At 35.9% G+C, this 24,064-nt stretch overlaps 1 protein-coding gene across 1 annotated transcript in view; it reads right to left on the bottom strand.

Moving 5' to 3' along the window:
* The window catches only part of ERCC6L2 (excision repair cross-complementation group 6-like 2), a 130,676-nt gene that overhangs the window by 72,665 nt on the left and 33,947 nt on the right, over positions 1-24,064 (bottom strand). Inside the window, exons 5-11 of the mRNA XM_011976007.1 lie at positions 19,458-19,619; positions 18,855-19,062; positions 13,986-14,126; positions 12,881-12,994; positions 11,893-12,012; positions 7,136-7,207; positions 6,373-6,518 (exon numbers count right to left, since the gene is read on the bottom strand). Coding sequence (XP_011831397.1) covers positions 6,373-6,518; positions 7,136-7,207; positions 11,893-12,012; positions 12,881-12,994; positions 13,986-14,126; positions 18,855-19,062; positions 19,458-19,619 — 963 coding nt within the window. The remainder of the gene's footprint in view (positions 1-6,372; positions 6,519-7,135; positions 7,208-11,892; positions 12,013-12,880; positions 12,995-13,985; positions 14,127-18,854; positions 19,063-19,457; positions 19,620-24,064) is intronic.

Here is a 24,064-nt window from a genome sequence, read left to right on the forward strand (position 1 = left end):
AAATGCCTACGGTCTTCACACCTGACTCCGGTATCTGTTTCTTAAATGCCTACGGTCTTCACACCTGACTCCGGTATCTGTTTCTTAAATGCCTATGGTCTTCACACCTGACTCCAGTATCTGTTTCTTAAATGCCTACGGTCTTCACATCTGACTCTGTAGAGCATGCGCCGCCCGACACTGCTCTTCAAAGGCAGAAATTCTTATCTTTTTCTTGCTGCACTTAAGGGTCCATGACGATATCAATAGTTGAACAAAAAGGTGTGAGACTGAGACAAAATAAAGCAGTAAAGGCAGATTTTAATAACCGGCATATAATATGATTCTCATTATTTATTTGAAAAGAGTGGTTTAGAATCTCTTTCTCTTGGGGTGCATAACAAAAGAAATGTCCTCATTTTTCTGGGAGAGTTGACAGTGTTTTGGAATAATGTTACGAGAGACAGAAAATGATGTTTCTCCAGATCCTCTCAAAGCTCATGATTTCTGGTGTTAGACTACCTAGAGGCACTTAATATCATCTGGAAAATTTTACTTTTGCAGTACAGTACCCCAAAACCTTAGCTTAATCTTTACAAGTTAATAAGTACGAAGAAAGCATTGTAGTTCAAATGATACGGTTTGCTTAGAAAGCTGTTTGTAGTCAACTAGTGTATGATTCTGAAAGTCAAAACCAAGAATGAAGGTGTGCCTAGTATTCATGCTACAGAGTCTTTCTGCCACTTCAATGGAAGCCAAAAGTTTCGTCTTCATGTAACTTGACCTGTGGTTAAGGTAACCGTGAAGAGAAGTCACTAAAGATATATTTTTTGGCAGTTTTTATTATTAGTATAAAAATTACGTACTGGTTTTGCTAGATTCATTTTTCTATCAGCATACTACTCATTTCTCTCGGGATAAAATTTCTAAAGGAAACTTTTGGCAAAACCGAATGTATATAATGTGTATATACTGAGTTGAAGATTCCAGCTGCCGATATAATTTTAAATAACAACAATTGTGATCTTTCTGTGTTTTAAACTATCTGATCTACATATCCTATATTTAATACTCTGTAAGACAACAATGATAAATTTTTACATTTTTACAGAGAGAAGGCAAAACCAAAGTCCAAGAACACAACGATTTTCTTTCTCTTCCTCAAGTGTTCTCCTAAGCCCAGCTGTCTTTCAGGCTTTTCTGTGAGGCTTCACATCGTCATTTTCCCTCATCAGCTGCCCACACTGTATCACAAACAACTCACACTTAGATAATGCTTTACACTGGATGCTAATCATCCAGGGAAAGAAAAATGATGATAATCTTTTCTCCTACAATTTCTATCAAAAATGCAAATAAATTAACCTTTATTGAGCATCTACTATATATCAGGAACGATGCAAGGTATTTTCATATCTGCTAGTTCTTTTGTTCTCAAGACTTCTTTTTTTGTTGGAGATGGAGTCTTGCTCTGTCTTGCCCAGGCTGGAGTGCAGTGGCGCCATCTCAGCTTACTGTGGCCTCCATGTCCTGGGTTCAAACGATTCTCCCGTCTCAGCCTCCTGAGTAGCTGGGACTACAGGCACGAGCCACTGCACCAGGCTAATTTTGTATTTTTAGTAGAGACAGGGTTTCACCATGTTGGCCAGGCAGGTCTTGAACTCCTGACCTCAGGTGATCCACCCATTTTGGCTTCCCAAAGTGCTGGGATTACAGGCGTGAGCCACCGCACCTGGCCTGTTCTAAAGACTTCTATAAACAAAATATCTTGATTTTTCAGGCGAGGAAATTGACAACCAGAAAAATTAATTTGTTCAAGGTCTCCTAAGTAGCAAGTGTCTCGATTCAAACCCAAATGTCCTGATTTGAAGTTCAGTGCTCAGTAGAAACTGAATTTTCTCCTTTGGAAAACGGCTTATTAGACACACCATGAAGACGTCACAGAGACCTGAACTCTAAGAAAAGAGGGAGGTGGGATAGGGAGAAAGTATCAGAAAGGATTAAAAAAAATGGGTAAGTTAGGGGATTGGGTGGAATGTAGACACCAAAAAAGCAGAAAAGAAGTTAAAGGTTTATATGTCGAATAAATATAATCAACTATTCCAGCTACCTTCTTGATGGCAAGGTCAGGCATAACCATGTATGATGCCATCTCAGATGCCACACAGGAGCCACAGGTAAGATCTCTACTAGTTGAGGCAGCAATCTTCCAAGATATTCTGAAGCTGTAACTTCAGTCCTTGCTGAAGAAGCAAAGCTCCCGTTAAAGAAGAAAAAAGCCCCAGACTCTTTTCTCCGTTTGATGATGACATAACCCACAAACCTCAGCTTTAAAACTTGTCACTCTGTTCTTACACGGTTAACAGCAAAACGTTACTTGTTAAGCAAAAAAAATTGAATATTGCTCTTTTCAAACTGAGGACTGGTATTTGAGTCATCTAATGAGTATGCAGGCTGTTTATTCCTTAGGTCTGCCACATGCTCTTCTTGTTTCAAGTAAGTGTATCAGAAAGTACACCTTAACTACATCTTAATGTTCTACAAACATGTCTTTGACGAAATAAGTTTTATTATTAAGTATTATAAAAGGTCAAACGAAGTATCCATTTGAACAATGCTTCTAAGAAAACCTAAATAAATATAAAGAGATACCATGTTTATGGATAGGGCGGCTTCATATCTTAAAACCTCCAATCTTCTTCAAACTTATTAATAAATCCATTGATTCTCCAAAACCAAAAAAACAAACCCCAGGAAAAATGCCAGATGATCATTCTTTAAATAGACTGAATCAAATGACTACAAAAAGCTAGAATTTAACACATTGATGTTTTAAACAAAAGGTAACTCCAAAAACAAAAGAGGTCAGAAAGCAAGAAAAACTTTAGATTAAAAATGTGATGGCTGGGCTTGGTGGCTCACACCTGTAATCTCAGTACTTTGGGAGGGCGAGGCAGGTAGATCTCAAGGTCAGGAGTTCAAGACCAGCCTGGACAATATGGTGAAATCCTGTCTCTATTAAAAACACAAAAATTAGCTGGGTGTGGTGGCACGGGCCTGTAGTCCCAGCTGCTCGAGAGGCTGGGGCAGGAGAATTGCTTGAAATCCAGGAGGCGGAGGTTGCAGTGAGCCGAGATCGCACCACCGCGCTACAGTCTGGGCCACAGAGTGAGATTCCGTTTTTAAAAAAAAAAGTGATCATTTCAAACAAAGATCAAAAACTGACATTTCTCAGAACACAGAGCAAAAAGACAAAATCTGATAGAAAAGTTCAGAGATTTAAAGAACTAATATAGTTTGAAAGCTTGAAAGTCTGACAACCTGGCATGCAAGAGGAAGGGAGCAGAGAAAAAGGAAGGAAAAAAAGTCATTGTTAAAGCAATATAAAATAGCATTTTCCAGAGTTGAAAAAAAAAAAAACATAAGCCTTCAGAATACAAGCCTACTGTACCCGGCATAAAAAATGAACGAAGATCCACACTAAGACTCAAATATCACCATGAAATTTTAGAATACCGTAGGTGAAGAAAAACTCTTATGAGTTCCCAAAAAGGAATGAAAATCAGATTGGCACTGCACATCCATTTAGCCATACCATCTATCAGAAAACAACGCTGCAAGCCCTTCGAAGATCTAAGAGGAAATGATTTTTGATTCAGAATTATATAGTCCAACAAAGTATCAAGTGACAGAGCAATAAAATACATTTTCTATATTTACAGATGCATAAAATTTAATTCCTCTATATTCTGGCTTAAAAAGTTACCGGAGGGTATTTCCTAGGAAAATAAAGGGGCAAGTCAAGAATAAAAACAGCATGGAACCCAGGAAAAAGATCCAATGCAGAAGAGCAGTGAAAGAAAGCTTCAACATGACAGTTCTTTCTCAGGCCTAGAAAACAACTGGGACAGACTGAAACCAAGGAATAAAGGTTTCAGGAGGCAGGTTCAGGATACAGAGGACTTGACAGAAGAGATTGTGTGAATGAGAATTAGTAACATTGAGGATTATTACAAAGGGCAAAAACAGACTGAGGAGGGGAAAAGACTGAAAAAGTCATGATTGAAATTTGAAGTGAACTGAACAGTGCAAACATAAAACATGGATGAAGTCTTAGGAAAGAGAAGTCATATGAGGTTGATGTTAAGACTAATCTTGAATTGACCAATAGGTCATGAACATTCAGATAAGTTACCTTACAGCACTACTTGCCCCTGCATCAAAGACGCTTAGTTTATTAAAACATAGTAATGTAAACGCTGTTTTTTGCCTCCACATTTTAGAGCCAACCTATGGACAATAACTGTTTACTGGTACAGGACTTAGTGAAAACATTAATACCCTTGACGATGGAAAAGTTAAAACAGTTAACAGATAATACGTACAGGTGACAAAAGTAGAAGGGTGGGTGGGTGTGTGCTAGAGCTAATACCACACATCACAAAGACTTAGAAGGCATGTAGAAAGTTAACAGCCGAACATCAAAACTTGACTCATTTTCCAGTAAAATACGGCAGCAAACCAAGAAAGAAGACACAGAATCCAGAAAAAAAGATCTAAGAGGAAATTCAATGGATCTAAAGCAGAAGTGCAAAGACTGAAAGTTACAAAAGTAGTTTATAGACAAATAATAATTTTAAAATAGCAAACACTGTGAGAAAAAAGGGGGACGGAGTAGTGAAAGTAGCCTAATACTCTTGCTTAAGAGAAGTTCCAAGTTATGTAAAGTTGATAAACTAAAACATAATGAAGACTTTGTACTCTGGCAAGATAATGGCTAAGCTAATGTGAAAACACTTCTGTTACAACAGATATTAAATATAAACCCTTGCGAAATGATAGAAACAAAACAAAAACTGAGCTTATGTGTCTTTTGCAAAACACAGCTGAAGAATGTATTTGTTATATTATGCAAGGTTCCTTATGTAATGACTTATGCAATAAATTATTCAAATTGTCACAGAAAAATAGGAATCCAAAACTTTTTCCCTTGTCTTGTCAGGATGCCCAGCAGAAGCCAAAGCAAAACCACACAAGTGGAAAACTCCTACAACCGGTCTCCAAAGGATTTCCAGAAGAAAAAATCCCACTGAAGATAAGCTCAAAAGAAAAAAGTGACCAAACATGAAGAAGCCATTACCCATAAGCAAGAGCCAGAGGAAACAACAAATAGAAGGATCAGCTCCCCAAGTACAGGAGTTAACAGATAGAACAAAAATGCCATCCAAAAAGATGTTTTTTAAAGTATGATTACAATAAAAAATTCAATGGATAGGTTAAATAGCAATTTCTGACAGAGGTGAAGGGATAATTAGGAGCTTTATGGAGGATCTCAGCAAATGAGCTGGAAGTGAGCAGAAGAGGGATGAGAGACGACTGCTTGTCATTATACAGTCTATTATTGGAACCGTTGTTTAGTGCATCTATCAACTAGAAACACTTTAAAGTTAGAATGCGTATGTGTTTTACGAAATTTAATTGAACACAGTAATCTATGTCATTTGTGCTCTGTATGTAAGGACGCGTGCAAAAAATTACCTCTTGCATTCATTTACAGGAAAATGGGAATCCAAAGCTTTTCCCCATTTGCCTTAGTGGTGGGAATTCAAGAATAATTAAAGTGCTCAACAATGTTAGCTCATTCATAAACATATTTTATTCTTCAAGTTAATTTCTATTTTGATTTAATTTTTACTTTGCGCATTTTACATGTTTATTTTTAAAGTCCACTGAAATTCTGAAAGACAGTGGCAGTGAATCTATAAAATTCTTATTACACAGGATGTCAAAAGTTATTGATCTGTTCCTTCCTAAAACGGGATTAATCTTACTTAGGTGTTTATGTTGATTTAAATCTTTTCAGAAGTGTGTACAGTCTCTAAAAGATCCTAAGAGATATTCATACCTAGGGGTTAGAACCAATTTACCTTTCATAAAATCTCTAACTGCAGAGCTGCTCCAGTTGAGATGAGGTAGAGGCAGGGGAGGGAAACGCGAGCCCCTAGCCCCAGCGGGCTCTCAAGGGCTCCCTGACACGGTGGGAAAACTGCTGCTACAGTGAGTCTCAGTTATCCAGTTAATAAGAAGTCTGATTATTCTCACCAGGAGACTTGGGTCAAAACATTACCATAGAAAATTCATAGGAGGAAATATCAATTTTTAAATTTTTACCTTTATAAACCCACACTTCTCAGGGGAATTCAATGTTGATAAAGGAAACGAGAGAAAAGCTTAGCTAAAACTTAAGATATTGAAATTTCAGTCATAATAGTATTTTTGCTGCTGCTAAATAAGCATAGCCATTAAAAATTAATCTAGTAATAGTTTTAAAAATTACCCTAAATCTCAAAAGTAATTGGATAAAAATCAAGTTATGGAATTTAATTTTCTTACATTGTAGAGACAAGGCAAATGTTAAGATCTTGTGTACTGTTGAACTCTTTTACAATCTTGAGTCTTTCCTCTGATTTTGTACTTCCATCAAGTCGTCGGTAATCAAGCCCAGAGGCCATACAGTACTGCTGTAGCACATCAAGCAACTAAAGGAGAGGTATGAAGATGGGCAAACATGAATCTTGGTTAAGTAAGTTTCAGACCATTACAAAGTTGAGACTTGTTAAGTATTAATTATTGGTGTTCATAATTTCTTTCTTACAATTCCAAGAGCAATAAATATTTTTCTCACTTCTGACCCATATATTTATTCCCGTTATCCGGCAACATTATGGCTTTAACATTCAGAACTTGTTTTGAAAATCAACCTTTTAATTTTTTTTTTTTATACTTTAAGTTCTAGGGTACATGTGAATCTTTTCATGTTTAAGAAACAAACAATATTACTGGTCAAATCATTTACGTAAATACATGTGTGCTACTTTCTAAGTTCTAAAATATCTGAAATGTCTTAAAGAACATTGTAATTATTAAGAACATCAACAGAAAATAAAAATCTATCTTTGAGTTTGATATTTGGCAACCCTAAAACAAATGAAATTTTAGTGTCTGTTTAAAAACTTCAAGTTGCTTGCCTCACTATTTCCTACTGTGTAGATGAGAGAAAATGTGGCTGTAAGGTGTCATGTAGGCACGTGCTTTATTCTTTATGCCTCAAAAGTTAGGGCTGGCCAATCAAGGATATACTTTAGATGAAACTCACCTTGGTGGAAAAAGAAAAGAGAAGAACTTTATCTCTGTTTTTCCTGCAATGATTTAAAAGCTGCTGAAGGACCTGAAAACGAACCACAGAAAATCAGTGAACCAGTTCCAACTAAAAGTACACTTTATACAAACAAACATCACTTGAGCATTTCTTTAAAATTATTTTCATACAATACTAACCTCAATCATCTTTTCTAATTCCTTTCATTTTTTCCAAGTTAGAGAAATAAAGTATTAGCTATTACATCAAATGTTATTCATCATCATATTGTCAATAAGGAGGTAAAGTTCCCAAAGACTTTTATTTCATCTCATCTGGTTTTAATAAAAAGGAAGCATTTTACATTATGGGATGCATTTAAATGGATTAATTTAATTTCTAAAATACACTTTCTTTATACCTACAATATGTTAAGAAACTAAATTATAGAGCAGCATTCCTTTTAGGAAGTATTTAAATTGTCCCTAGATGGATGTAATGAAATGTGTTCAATTACATCTAGGTTCTAAAAGTCTTGATATTTATTTTCTTAGAATAATCAGTCAGATATACACCTCTTCTCATTTTCTCCCCTTTGTTTCTCTATTTACAGTAAGCTCTGACTTCCAGATTTGATTTTGACCTCAAAATGCCAGTAATCTGCCCCCACACACAGTGCTTTTAAGGAGGAAGCAAACAGTCCAAAGCCTTGTATATAACAGTCACACTGTTATTTTTATTTCCACATCTGGCAATGACAACTCCAGAACAGCAATCCACAGAGGGGAAAAAGAAATTTTCTATACAAAGTCGAAAATTTTTCTGAAAGATGAAACAAACACTAAAACAATTTATTTAATGATAAACATTTAAGCTTTTAAATTAAAAAAAAAAACTCAATATAATTAATCAAGAGAAGCTATTGTGCTAACTTTGACCTCTACCTCCCTCCAGACCCTCAAAATAAGCTATGGAGTTAAAAAAAAACTTCTACTCAGATAACCAATCAAATGGTAAATAAAAATGTTATAGATCAGGTAAACATTACTTTAATATTTGGAGAACATATGAAGTTTTATTTGCATTTAGTTTATTTTTTAATAAAACAACTGATTCTATATGAAGTATGTAATTTGAGTTTCACATAAGATTAACTTTTTAAATTGGTAGATAATATTTTTTCTGCTTTACAGAACTGAGTAGAAAATGCACAAAGCTCCTCTTTCCCTACTCCCAACCTCCTCCACACCTTCTCTTATTAATAATATCTGTATTAATAATATTATTAGAAAATATAACATCAAGTATTATTAGTATTGGTGTGGTATATTTGCAACAACTGATGAGTGAATATTGATACATTATTATTAGCTGAAGTCCACATTTACATTAGGGTTTATTCATTGGGTTACATAGTTCTATGGGTTTTGACAAATATATACTGAGATGTATCTGCCATTACAGTATCGTACAGAATTGTTTCATGGCCCTAAAAATTCCCTGTGCTTCACCTACTCATCCTTTCCTCCCCCAGAACCCATGGCAACCACTGATCTTTTTACTGTCTCCATAATTTTGCCTTTTCATAGTACTATATAGTTGGAATTATACAGTATGTAGCCTATCAGACTGGTTTCTTTCACTCAGCAATATGCATTTAAGGTTCTTCCATGTCTTTTGGTAGCTTGATGGCTCATTTTTTAATTGCTAAATAGTACTCCACAGTATGGCTGTCACAGCTTTTTAAATCCATTGACCTGCTGAAGGACATCTTAGTTGCTTCCAAGCTTCGGCAATTATGAATAAACTCATGTGAGGTTCTTGTCTGGATATAAGTTTTTAACTCATTAAAACTCAATGAATTCATTTGAACTCATTTGGGTAAACACCAAGGGGCACAACTGCTGGATCGTATGGTAAGAGTATTTAAGGTAAAATTTTTTAGTTAAGAGCTTTGTGAGAAACCACTGAACTGTCTTCCAAAGTGACTGTATCGTTTTTCCATTCCCACCAGCAGCAGATGGGAGTTCTTGTTACTCCACATCCTCACCAGCATTTGGGCGTGACAACGTTCTGGATTTTGGCCGTTCTAATAGGTATCTAGTGGTATCTCATTGCTGTTTTAATGTGCAATTCTTTAATGACATACGTTGTTGAGCCTCTTTTCATATGCTTATTTGCCATCTCTGTTATCTTCTCTGCGGAAGTACCTGTTCAGATCCTTTGCTCATTTTTAAACTGGATTGCTTGCTTTCCTATTGCTGAGCTTTAAGAGTTATTTGGATATTTGTAAACCACTCCTTTATTGTTCTGCTAAATATTTTCTCCCAGTCTGTGGTTTTTCATTCTCCTTAAGATATTAACATTTTAAATCAAGGATATATTGTATAGAAATCCATTCTTATTGTTTGGGGTGGTATCATAACTATTGCAACTTTAAGTGTTTTCAAATATTTTAAAGTAAAAACAAGTCAGACGAAAAGTAAATGTTTTTAGACTTGAGGTCTTAATTAGGCTAGTTTAAAGAGACTAACTAAATGAACGACTATAAATTAAGATCCCAGAAATTTCCACAATGACAATGTAATCAATAGATGTTGGAGTCTTAACAATATAGATTCAATGTTTTATCACTCAGCTGTCCTTCACAGAACAAGACAATCCACCTATAAAGGAATCATATATTTGTGGGTGTTAACAGCAAAGAATCTTGGATCTTAACTTTCCTCAACTTGGTCAGTCAGGCCTAGAAAGATGAACATGACCCTTGTGTGACTTCAGCAGCACCAAGCTGGATTCCTAGTCTTTATTCCCACCCTCCACAGTAAGTGGCTCTGCAGCATTTCTTAAGAGAAAGAAAAGTGAAGATTTTCATCAGGTGAATGATTGCAACTTGTGACTAACCCCTGGAATGATAGCTGAGGTCAAAACTCTGACACTCAAGAGAAACAGCTGGGGTCATGAGTGTAGCTTTGAGGCTATGAAGATTATAGCAGGCATTCTGTTCAGAGTCCTTGCACCTGCAGGCTGACCTATGACAAGCCAAGCCAAACAAAGATCTTTTATCACCTGAAATCAAAAAGTACATGCAACTCAAATCTTGGAGTTCTTAAACCAACAGGCAATGATTCTATGATCAGCCTGTAAGTTTTACATTACCAAATCAATATATGAGCAGATGATGCTGTTAGTCAAATGATTTAACACAGTACTAAAAATATATCCCTAGCTTATTACTATCCATCTGTTTGGTGGACGCTCTCTCACAAAGCAAGTAAATTACCCGCATCATTCACCTGTAAAAATACTACCAAGTCTCCGGCAACAATTTATGCTTGCCTTTTCCCTCCTAAAAATTAAAATAAAATTAAATCTAATCATTATCTTAATCAGACACTATTATTCCTAGGGAGATTAACTTTAAAAGTGTATTTTACAAGTATATATTTAATGAATATATAAAAAATATAAAATGCAGAGTTATAAAACTTTAATTTCCAGACTGGTAATTTTTTAGTGAAGAGTCACAGGGAATAAAATTTAAATAAGTAGCAATAATGGCTAATGCAGTTTTCAGAGGAGGCCATAATTTCTGGAAATATCCTATTGGCTTAAACTGTGGGACAGTAAGTGCTCAGTTCTAAACCAGACTTTTTATATATTTTAATTTAAAAATAATTAAAGTCAAAGAGATGGATGACAAAAATTGACTTGCTACCTTAGGAAATATCATTAGATTTGAATTATTTGTTGTGATAATAAATCACATGATATCCTCATTAATAAAAACATTCATTTTTTAAAAAGTTTTTAATGCAACAGTCTTTATGTACATATGTATATTCCTACCTTCTATTTTATTTCATTGATTTTAGAGGTCCCAAGCAAACTAAACCATGATGAACTTATCTCGATTAATTGCTAAAAGTATTTTTACAATTAAAAAAACCAAAAACTACTTTGAATTACTTCCTTTCTATTCCTTTTATGTCAAAAGAAAGAATTTACCTTTTAAAAATTATAACAAAGTTGAGTTTTGTTCTGTAAAAATCTGTGAATCTACAAATAAAGATTATTGATGGTTATTAAGGGGTTAAACAAACTAACTCTGTTGTTGCAAGGAAGCAGGAAGCTGTCAGCATTTCATGCTGCTGCCACAGGCAATGCCCAAGGCCTGGGTCAAGGTTGGAGAACTTAGCCTTACTTCTCCCATCCCTCCCTCAGTAACACATTACCAAGAGCAGCACAGCTACAGGTCAATTTTCCTGTGTATGACAAATGACTATTTGCAACTTTACAATCTAGGTCTGCAAATAAAAACAACATGCGGAAAATTCTAGACATACAGACCTTGCCCATCTTGAACTCTTCGAGAAATTCCTTTCTCTAATTCCAAGCTAATGCCTGTCCTCACCCCCGTTTAGCATTAGGTTTTATATTTCTGGCAGGTTATTTCCTTAAACATTTGAAGACAAGCTATTATATACGTGATAACAGCACACGCATTTTAAGAGGGCGTAAGTCCAATATATCAATAAGGAAAATCTGAAGTATATTTGAAGCAACTACTACAAAGGACCTACCGAGTACACGTATCTGCATTCGGGATTCACAGTGACCTAGTAAATGCTGATATAACTGCACCACTTGTCGATAGCCACTATCTCTTCTTGAATGACTGAGTACCTGTTTCGATTAGTTGGTGTCTCTGTCATACCACTGAGTAAATATTTTGCGTACCATGTCTGTATGCAACCTGAAAGAAGAGCACTTACCTTCATTTTTCCACTGTACTTAGGGTCAGAAAGTGTTTCAAAGGCTGCATCTTTGCTTTTCTGCACAAAATCTGGGAATCTGGAAAATACCTGATCACATATCCTTTTGATAAGTGTTTCCTTGAAGGGAAAAGGCAGAAGAAAAGATATTTCCACTTAACACATTCAAACCTGTATGAATTGAAATACTTTATGAAAAAAAATTCTTCTTAGAAAGAATATACTACTTTGAAGATTTTTGCTTCCCTAAGTCAGACTAAGAATTCAAAAACTCTTAAAGTAATATGTTAAGCACACATGGCGTTGAATTCTTAATGATGTGGTTATTAACTTGATCATTACTTTTCAAAGATTTTTTAAGATTTCCAAAACAAGGTGCTAAATACTCCCAAAAAGAGTGAAGAGTATTATCAAAGAACAATATCAAATTCTTACGACATTTCAAAATTACATTTAAATGGCATCAACTATAACATAGAAAAAAATATAAAATCATTACAAAAACATCTTTTCATTTGTGTGCTCTAGAATAAAAGGAAACAACCACAGTAAATGATTGAGTTTAAACCTAAACTTTGAAATTACCAACTTCTGCCAGTTTGGTAAACAGCCCTAATATTTAATATACAAATTACTATAAATCCTCATTTTACCCAGTAGATTAAATACCATTACAGACATTATTAGAGGAATAGAACTGACTCATCAAATATGTTATTTAGTAATTATACCAAAGAATGTTCTGAAAAATAAAGACATGAACATTATTAAAGGCATAAAAAAAGTTCTAATTTTAAATTAAGCTTAAATTTGTTTACTTTGATTAAAAACTTAAGTGCACATACTCCTTGATATTGACACTTAAAAATGAGCAAATGAGTTTCCTTCTAAATTTCATCCACAAAAACATTATTTAATAACTATTTTAAAACTTTATGAAATATTTACAACAATAGCATCACAAAGAAATGTAAAATGCCAACCAAACCTGTTGTTTGGAAGTACTAGCAGCTTGCAGTAGCGCGACATGGTTAGCTACCTTCTGAAGGACTGTAAGGTAACTGAGATACAAGGTTTTCACTGTTTCACCATGAGAATTGGTCTGTAACCAGAAAAATATAGAAAATAAAAAGGACCAACATAGCTATGCACCTGCTTACATCATAAGATATATCACATACAACAATATTTATTATCTGGTTACTTTGGCACAATGAATTTCAAGAAAATGATGGTCAACTACTGCACAAAATATCCACAAATCACTAATGTGGACTCATACTTTTGGTAAATCATAATACAATGATATTTTTCGTAAAGGGAGAAAATCCTTATTACAGAAAGTATCCTCATGACACACAGTGATGGAAATGCTGCCATTAGGAGGTGCCTGGTAATGAAATCTACAGTGCAGTGGCAGTGCTATGTGGACCCCGTCTCATTTACGCTCCAACGCTCCTAGGAAACTGGGCTGTTACAAAAAAGGGAAGTAGTTGAAAACAGCAAAATATTAAACGAGACCAAATAAATATCAAACTAGATAAATATTCACTTAGGGTTCCTCTATGTACACAGATATGTGACAGAGAATTTAATAAAACAGAGGTGAAACATGAGCAGGAAATATAGACAGGAGGTTAAAAAAAGTACAAATAAATTTTGTTTCTTAAAAAAAAAAACACTTTCTTTGATATACAGTTTCTATTAAATTGACACCACATCTAACATCAGAATAGTATTTTAAGCCTGCTATATAATAGTATGTTCGTTTACTATTAGTGGATGGGAAACTTCTCGAAAATGAAATGAAATTTCAAAACGAAAGGATACTTCCCAAAAAAAGCTAAAATGGAGGATATCAAAATTAAGCTTACTTTCTGAAATTAACTTTTTGAAAATATATTTGAATACTCTATTTTATATGTGATTGCTATTTGATATTGTAAAATATTTTTGAAAACTATTTTTTTAAGATACAGCTTTAAAGAACTATCTGAGGAAAAGGTATTTTATTATCTGCTACTTTCTTTTACACTAGAACAGAGTACTATGTAATCAAAAGCATGATTATAAAGATATATTGAAATGCTTGCCTTATAACAACAATTTCTCCTTTTTCGGCCACTCCTACAGGTACAAGGCTCAGAAGACTGAAGTATCAAAGTCACATCCTCTGTTTCTAACACTGTTTGATAGACAGCTTTCTGGAAATCTGTCAAAGAACAATACACCATCTGCCAAGATAAAATACAAGGTGGTTATTCGTATTTTGTTTATAGTAATAATAAAAATCATAATCTACATCTATTTCACAGATTCTAACAGTGAAAACTGGCCAGTGCAGAGGCTCACGCCTGTAATCCCAACACTTTGGGAAGCTGAGGAGGGTGGATCATAAGGTCAAGAGATAGAGACCATCCTGGCCAACACAGTGAAACCCCATCTCTACTAAAAGTACAAAAATTAGCTGGGCGTGGTGCCACACACCTATAGTCCCAGCTACTTGGGAGGCTGAGGCAGGAGAATCGCTTGAACCCAGGAGGCAGAGGTTGCAGTGAGCTGAGATCACGCCACCGCACTCCAGCCTGGGCGACAGAGCAAGACTCTGTCTCAAAAAAAAAAAAAAAGTGAAATTTGCTATAAACTAACTTTTTCCATCTACATCATTATGATGATTTCTCCCGATTCTCTTATATTGTTTGCTCTCCACCCCACCCTGGATAATATAAAGTATAATTTCATTTTCAAATAAACCTCATAGAATTATTTTAATTAAAAGAAATCATAATGTGAACAAATGATGTTCCTTACACAGTTGACTCTTGCACATGGATGTTGCTAGGGTGCTAACTCCTCACACAGTTAAAAGTCCATGTATAACTTCTGACTCCCCAAAAACATAACTACTGCTAGCCTACTGTTGACCGGAAGCCTTAACAACAGCATAAATAGTTGAAAAACACTACTTTGTATTATCTATTATATGTTATATTCTTACAATAAAACCAGAAAAAAAGAAAATGTTATAAAGAAAATGTTACTAAGTAAATCATAAAAAAGCGAAAATATCTTCACTGTTCATTAAGTGGAAGCAGGTCGTCATAAAGGGCTTCATGTTGAGCAAGCTGAGGAGAACAAGGAAGAGGAGAGGCTGGTCTTGTTTTCTCATGGGTGGCAGAAATGAAGAGGTGAAGGAAGTGAAAAGGAAGTCAAGGGAGGCAGGAGAGGCAGGTACACAATGTTACAGAAACATGTTGTAATTTCTGTCTGACATTTTTGCTTTTCATTGCTCTAAAAAATGTTTCTATACGGTGCCAATCCTTCTTCCACCATTTGCTTTAGTTTCAGTGCCCATATCACAGAAGGGTCCATGTCATAAAAGAAGTCAAAAGCAGTCTCAAATAATCAGAACCCCTCTGCCATATTATTTAGTGTCAGTGTTTTCTGGCACTGCTTTTTCTACATCTTCTTCCTCATCGTCTGGCACTGGTTTGAAAGCACGTATTTGCATCAAGTCATCTTCAATTCCTCTGGTGTGGTATCCTGAATTTCTTTCAATTAGCTCTTGAATTTCTCCAAGATCCGTCGCTTGAAATGCTTCACCTTTTTTGCCTCTCATGATTTATTTGATTGGCTCTGTCGTAAATCCTGTCAGGTCATGCACAACATCTGGACACAGTTTTCTCCAGCAGGAATTTACTATTCCAGGAATGACGGCTTTCACGGCTTTTTCTATAAGAACGATGGTATCTTCAAATGGTGTAATCGTTCCAGACGCTCATGATGTTCTATCAGGGTTTTCCTCCATAGCACTGACAATCCTTTCCATAGAGGACCAGGTGTAATGAGCCTTGAAGGTCCTTACGACCCTCTCATCTAGAAGTTGAATTAGACATGTTGTGTTTGGGGGCAAGGGGACCACCTTGACACCTTTGGCATGGGGTTCTGGGTGGCCACAAGGATTATCCAGTATCAACAGAACTTTAAAAGGTAGTCCTTTGCTGGCAAGGCACTTCCTGACTTCAGGGACAAAGCATTTTTTATATTTGTAAAATATAAATATATAAATATTTGCAAATATTTATATGCTTATATCACTACAACAGATTATTGGTAATAAATAGGCAAAGGTGCATACAAGCAAATACAGTAATGTCTATATAAAAAATGCTAGTTTTTTTTTTTTTCCGAAATGCCCTGTTTGTTCTGTAAACAGGCTCAGAAATATAGACACAGGCCGGTCGTTGTGGCTCACACCTGTAACCCAAGCACTTTGGGAGGCAGGCAGATCACGAGGTCAGGAGTTCAAGACCAGCCTGGTCAATACAGTGAAACCTTGTCTCTACTACAAATACAAAAATTAACCGGGCATGGTGGTGCACACCTGTAGTCCCAGCTCCTCGGGAGGCTGAGGCAGAATAATCGCTTGAACCCAGGGAAGTGGAGCTTGCAGTGAGCCAGTATCATGCCACTGCACTCCAGCCTGGGTGACAGAGTGAGACTCTGTCTTAAAAAAAAAAAAAAAGACACAATTTGTAGGTTGAGAAATCTCTATGTAGTTGTTACTTCACAACTATACTTCACAAAAGCAGGAATGACGATGGCTTCTGAGCATATTAACCTACCATTTTTCTGTTTTTAAAAAACACAATGAGAATGGCTTATTTCTCTAACTGATGGTCACATTTTTCTGCCCTAGTCTTTAAGAACAAGTGGAGCCCTCACTTGAGCCACCACCTCTTTGGCTCTTAGGCCTCAACAATCCCAAGAGTAGACACGAAGGCAGTCCTAAGCCCCCCGACTTGTAAAACTCAGGCCGTCCTTTTCCACACGATTCTCAGAGTAACTGTAATGACTTCCATTCATCATTTTGTCTTTAGCAAGTAGGTATGTTTTAACTTTACTTCCAAAACCTATTTCATGAGCCAACAGACCTGCAGGACCCGCACAGATGGTAGCTATGAGGCCCTTCTCGTTTCTTGTTCCTTCAGTATCTCTCTCAAGGCAGCAGACTCAAATAAACTGCACTCAGATTATGTCCTGTTAGAAATATCAAGTCATTTGGTCCCTCTTTTTTGTATCTTCAAGACTGACATCAGGACAAATAACAACATCACGGCTACACTGTAGTGGGTCTTTTCCAGCCAGACCTGCATGGTGACCTTAATCTCAGCTTGTCTCATCATATCTACAGGGCTGACTGTCTCCATTTCCTCTGCTCCTTTAGCCAGGATGACCAGAACTCTTTTGGAAGCTATTTTTATCTTTTATTTTTTAAAGACTCAAACCAGACTGAAGAAGGATGCACGGCAGCACACATCCGGCCTGCCCCCTCCCAATGCTAGATTTTAAAAAAATGTTTATGTAAAATATTTAGTACACCTTGACCCCAACCTTAAATACAAAAGTACACATAAGAAAAAAAGAGAATATAGAAGATGGTGGTCAACGACGGAAGCACGAAGGTATCTTGAGCTATTTATCATTCTTAAACACAGTACCAATTACTTAATATTTCTTATGTGTCATGCATTTCAGAGCAACCACGTGAGGCGGGCGCTATTATCATTACTACCATTTAACAGAGGAAAAAACCCAGATTCCAGGGCCTCACAAATTGCTCCAAGTCACAAAACTCTAAGCAGAGAAGCTCCAAGTCACAAATACTCTAATCAAATAGTATTTGATTTCAGAGTCCAAGCTCTAAATCTCTATGCATAATTCTCTTCTTGTACTTTTGTATTGTTCCTACTAGATGGATAGCTAAATCACATATACGAAGTTGCATAAAACATTTTTAAAAGTGAGAGTTCATGAAGTATCTCAATTTAATAACAATATTTGCTTTAGATAAATATCAAAAGTCAGATGTATCTATTTCCCCAACTTGCCTATCAATATCATATTTTCCTTTCAAATCTATTTTTTTAAAGAAACAATCAAGAGGATATACTAAAATTAGAGGGCATTTCATAGGACTGCCCTTATTTGGGACAACATTAATTAGGTTTAGTTCCATAGTAATTTATAGAACCTTTACTTCATTGCCCAAGCTAGAAGAAACACAAGATTAAGAACTATAAAAGAAGACTACTACATTTTAACAAAATCCTTTTGAAGTCCACTCCTCATATTTTCTTAACAATTTAACAATGTAGTTTTCCTACAAATTCTAAAAGTTAGGTTAGTTGTGTAACTGCAAATAGCATTCTACAAGAAACAAACCTATGTATTTTTTACAAAGTTCTTAACCACTTTGGTTCTACAGCTATAATTAAGGTACCAAAGAATACACTGTGTGGTGGACAGTACACGGTATAGGAAGGACAAAGTGTGAACAGAAAACACATTGGAGAGAGAAGCTCTTCCTTCTTTACTGGGGAAAAACTGCATCAAAAGTTTTGATGAGGCCAGACATGGTGGCTCCCTCCTGTAATCCCAGGACTTTGGGAGACCGAGGTAAGTGGATCACCTGAGGTCAGGAGTTCGAAATCAGCCTAGACAACATGGTGAAACCCTGTCTCTACTAAAAATACAAAAAAATTAGCCAGGCGTGGTGGTGCACGTCTGTAATCCCAGTTAGTCGGGAGGCTGAGGCTGGAGAACTGCTTGAACTCGGGAGCGGGAGGTTGCAGTGAGCCGAGATCGTGCCACTGCTCTCCAGCCTGGGCGATAGAGCCAGACTCTGTATCAAAAAAGCAAAAAAAGTTTTGATGAGAAATGAGTTTAATGTATACTAATAATAAACCTGTTAACAGGTTAATAAAGTCAGTAAGAAAAACAACTGAGCTCAATCAATGGTTTCTGAAATTCTGCGCCTAACAATTTTTTTCCATACAGAATAAAAGGCAAAAAACTGCATTTACAAAATACCACAGGAGACAGACTTTTTCTTAAAAAGTAAAAAAAAATATGACCACAAATTAATAATATACACAAATACACACAAATGCAGTTCTTACCCGGTCTTCCTTCTTAGGCAACTGATCCTTGATAAGAGCCTTGGTGCGCCTGAGAAACCAGCCGGACATCCTTCTGGCAAGTCTCTGCATGGCCTTTCGGCCAGTGGCCAGTTCTCGCTTTGTGGCCGTGTGTCTCTGACCATGTTCCACTGGGTCAGAAAACTGCTTCTTGAAGCAGGTCCCAGTCCCTAAAAGGCCTGGCACAGCCCTTTATAAAGACAGTAAGAAAAATGTAAGGGCTTTATTATCTAAAAAGAAAACACTAACTTCTTGCATCTAAGAGATATACCACATTACTTGATTATCAATGGTAACAAAAACAAAAGCCAAGAAAACAGAATGTTCTTTCTTTACAATGGTTTCAGGTTATAACTATGAGGATGAAACTGGCAGTTAACATGTATATTTACTTCAGGGACCAAGAGTAATATATATATAAAGATAGGTTTTCATGGGACTCTCTACTCTGTATAACACATCAGGGATCAAACACATCTAAAAACAGAAAAACGACTGTTTTGTTTGGAAACTAATGATTAGCAAACAAGATAGTATTCAGCTGAAGAACTATGAAACAATTTTTTAAAAAGTGTTTTCCCTCACCAGTCCATAACACACCACAGTTCCTTCATGTTGTTCTGAAGAATGGTTCCAGTGAGACCAATGCGGACATTACATTTCAAAGCTTTCATAACTTCTGTTATTCTAGCTTTTGGATTCTTGATTCTATGAGCTTCATCCACAATGACAGCTGACCATTCCAAACTATAAAGTAAGAAAAAAGAAGGGTGAGGCTGAGAAAACTTCCTTTCTTAGTTCACAGCATTTTTAGAGAGTAGCTTTCTCTATCAAAGTTTTGGAATTATTTTTTCCTTTTTACTCTTTGATGACTCCATTGGATTCTCACCCACTTAGTTAAATGGTCACAGCCTTGGGCAGTCCACAAAAATAAAATGCAGAAAAGGTACAGCAGAAAAGGTACAGACATTCTTTAATGATGGTAAAAAGAAAAATTTCATTTAAACATCACTGAAGTAACAATAAAGGAATTTTTTAAAGTTGCAAACCAGAAAAACAAGTAAAACTTGCAATGTTTTATTGTAATGTTTTTCTGAATGAAAAATATCAATATAAACTCATGATTTTAAAAAGCTGTATTACATAGCCCTGTCCACTAAGAAAGGTTAGAGGTGATTGTTACCCCAGTAGCAATGAGCACCCATAGTGGTCTCTTCACTAAAAGGAACGAGAGTCTTGCGGAAAAATGGAGACAGCTGATTTCAGGCATACGTTGGGGGACGCACTGAACAGCCGAAAAGCACAGATGTATCCAAAGACAAACGCGAATATATCCAAAGAACAGAGACGCCAGCCTAATTGGAATATTTGAGCATTGTTAAGAATATTGACTACAATTGAAAATAAAATATTGAATAAACAAAAATCCAGGAGTTCTATGAAAAAATGAATTTAGACACTTCACAACACACACGAAAATTAACTAAAAACAGATCACAGACCTAAATATGAACTAAAACTTTTTAAAAAATGGGAAAAAAAAATTGTGACTCTGGATTAGGCACATACTTCTTAGATATGACACAAAACTTATAGTGAATTAAAAATAGAGTGGTAAGTTGGACTTCATCAAAGTTAAAAACTTTTGCTCTTCCAATGACACCATTAAGAAAATAAAAAGACATGCTACAGACTCGGCAAAAATATTTGCAAATCATAATCTGATAAAGGACTTGTATACAGAATATATAAAGAATTATTACAACTCGGCCAGGCACAGTGGCTCATGCCTGTAATCCCAGCACTTTGGGAGGCCGAGGCAGGTGGATTATGAGGTCAGAAGATCGAGACCATCCTGGCCAACATAGTGAAACCCCATCTCTACTAAAAATACAAAAATTAGCTGGGTGTGGTGGCAGGTGCCTGTAATCCCAGCTACTCAGAAGGCTGAGGCAGGAGAATCGCTTGAACTAGGGAGTCAGAGGTTGTAGTGAGCCGAGATTGCGCCACTGCACTCCAGCCTGGTGACACAGCAAGACTGTCTCAAAAAAAAAAAAAAAAAAATTACTATAACTCAAGAAAATTTTAAACAACCCAATTAAAACATGAGCAAAAGATTCTAATAGACACCAAATGTCTATTTGAAGATATACAGACGGCAAATAAGCACATTAAAAAATTCTCAACATCGTTAGTTATTAGAGAACTGCAAATTAAAACATGAAATATCACAACGCACCCACTAGAATGGCTATGATAAAAATGATTAACAGTATCAGGTGTTGCTAAGGATGTGGAGAAACTAGAATCCTCATACACTGCTTTTGGGAAAGCACAGCGACTGTTCTAAAACAGTTGGCAGTTTACTAAAAAGGTAAACATATACTTAGCATAAGACCTCACAATTCCATTCCTAGGTATCTACCCAAGAAAAATGAAAACTTAGGCAAAGACTTGTATGTGAATGTTCACAGCAGCAAATCTGTATAGCCATAAACTGGAAACAGTTAAATGTCCATCACCTGGTGAATGGACAAAACACAGGATAGCCGTATAATAGTACCATTCAGCAACAAAAAGGAACAACTACTGAAATGTATCACAATACGTGGTACATTTGTTAAGTGAAAGAAGCCAGACACCAAAGACTTTATATTGAATGGCTCCATTTATATGAAATGTCCAGTTAAGGCAAAACCTATAGAAAGAGAAAGCAGATGAGTAGCTGCCAGAGACTGGAGATGCGAGCAGGGACTGACCATAGACAAATAACTCTCTGAGGTGATAGAAATGTTCAAAAACTAGATCGTGGTCATAGCACAACTGTTAAAATTTACTAAACATCATTCTAACTTACAAGAGTACATTTTATGTCAAGTATACTTCAATAATCCACCCAATCTGGGTCCACAGCAGAAGGAAGGTAGGAAGGAAGGAGGGAGGGAGGGAGGGACGGAAGGAAGGAAAGAAGGGAGGAAGGGAGGAAGGGAGGCAGGCAGGGAGGCAGGAAGGAAGGAGAAAGAAAGAAAGAAAGAGAAAGAGAAAGAAAGAGAAAAAAGAAACAGAAAGAAAGAAAAAGAAAAGAGAAAAGAAAGAAAGAAAGAGGAAGGAAGGAAGGAAGGAAGGAGAGAAAGAAGGAAGGAAAGGAGAGAAAGCAAGTGAAGGGGGTGAGAAACTTTGCCACCAGTACAGATGACTATTATGCTAACTTCTTACTCCAAAAATTGGTCATTAAGGCAAAAGTATCAAACATTCATCTTGCTTTTTTAAAGTCAAAATTGTGGTTAATTCCTGATTAATAGAGAAAGCTTTCCTTTATAGGAGAATACTATTAATGTGTAGAAAAGAAATAATTAGAAAAATATTATTTTGCCAAACCTAATAAAGTACCTGATTCAGACAAGAATAATTTGTGTGTGCTGATACTACTAAGTAAAAGGATTGAGGGATACCAGAATATTTAAATGGTGGCAAAGTATCACTCCACAGATTATCTGATCATTATAAAGCAAGAAACGTATCTTGACAATGGAGAGATCTGATGATGGTAACCTCCTAAACCTGTGCGACAGACTTGGCATCACTGACAGTCAAACAACTTGGCATTAATACTTTCTGAAGTGATGCAATATGAAGTCCACACAGCATCATTTATGAAGCATTCTTGCCAAAAATGTTTAATCTGAATCTATTTAAGCCTTTGGGCCAAAACCACTTTATTAAGATACAGATGACAGATGAATATATGTTGAGAAAGTAATCAGACAAATCTAATATGTGAGACATCCTAAAACAACTGGCCTGGTCCCCTCAAAAAGCCATATAATTAAAAAATACAAAGTGGAAAAATGATAGAGATTAGAAGAATAAATAGACTTAACCAAACTTTTCATTTGAACCTTTATTGAATCCTGCTTTATAAGCACTAGATATTAAAGATGTTTTGAGAATGACTGAGGAAATTTTAATTGCTATTAATATTCTCGTGTGTGACAATGATAATGTGGTATGACAGCAAGTATCACTAGTTTTAGGAAATCCATGCTAAAATACTTCAGGATAAGGATGTCATGTTTTATGCAACTTGCTGAAATGACTCATTACCACCACCATACACAAAGACACAGACATAGACACACACACATTTACATACATTAACTTATATTTTGCCAACATTTGAATACACACACACACACACACACACACACCCCTGCTGAATCTAGACAGTGAGAATATGGATGGATGTTCGTGTACTGTTATTTTAACTTTTCTATAGCTTTCATCATTTTCTTAATATAAAGCTGAAAAAAGCTAGAAGCCTCAAGAACAAAGAGAGGAGAAAATAGCAAAAATTCGAGAAGCTGCAAAGAACATGGACAAGATGGCTTACAAAAGCAGAGACTACAGTGTCCTATGCCAATAGTGGAAAAAGCCAAGAAGCAATCTAATATTATTTACACATTCTGGAAAAGTTAAGAATTGGTGGCCCCAGATGCCTCTGGAAATTGGAGTCATGTAAATGCTCAACAGTCTGTTGAAGAATCCTCCCACTGCACAAAGTAGATGGGCCAGGTCATCCGAAAGCGGGCAAGAGAAGGGCAAAAATCCTAATTTTCCTTAAGACGAAATCAACAGATGATGCTGAAAACGAAAGGAAAATGGAAAAGCTGCAGCATAAACATGTTCTTCAGCACGAAGGAAGTAAAGACGATGAAGATCAGTAAGAGCTGAGGTAAAGGTAACTGGGGGACAGTGAACTGCAGGTTTCCCTAGAAGTCTTTTATCATATTTGGCTCTTTAAATCATATACATACTTAACTCTAATAAAAACTGAAATGAAGTAAAAAAATATAACAGCGATAAGGAAAATACTAGAGCTCACTCACGTTACAGAGCACGTTCATCCCCTCCACGGAGTATCCGTGATAAAAGGACAGAGCACTGTCCTCACAAAAACAACTTAACATTTGCTCAGGTAAAATAGTAATTATTTTAAATATTTGCCAAACACAAAATAGAGACATTTGAACAAACAAATACAACTAAATAAATATAAAATCATAAACATTTCTCTAATCTTATAAATATATGATTTACAGTTACATAATTCTACTTCAGAATTCTTATTTAATATTTATAACAATATAATAATCAGAAAAAACAGTCACCTAACAATCATTTATTCGGCAACT

The sequence above is a fragment of the Mandrillus leucophaeus genome, unplaced genomic scaffold (genome assembly GCF_000951045.1).
Source record: "Mandrillus leucophaeus isolate KB7577 unplaced genomic scaffold, Mleu.le_1.0 Scaffold161, whole genome shotgun sequence".
Lineage (NCBI taxonomy): Eukaryota > Metazoa > Chordata > Mammalia > Primates > Cercopithecidae > Mandrillus > Mandrillus leucophaeus.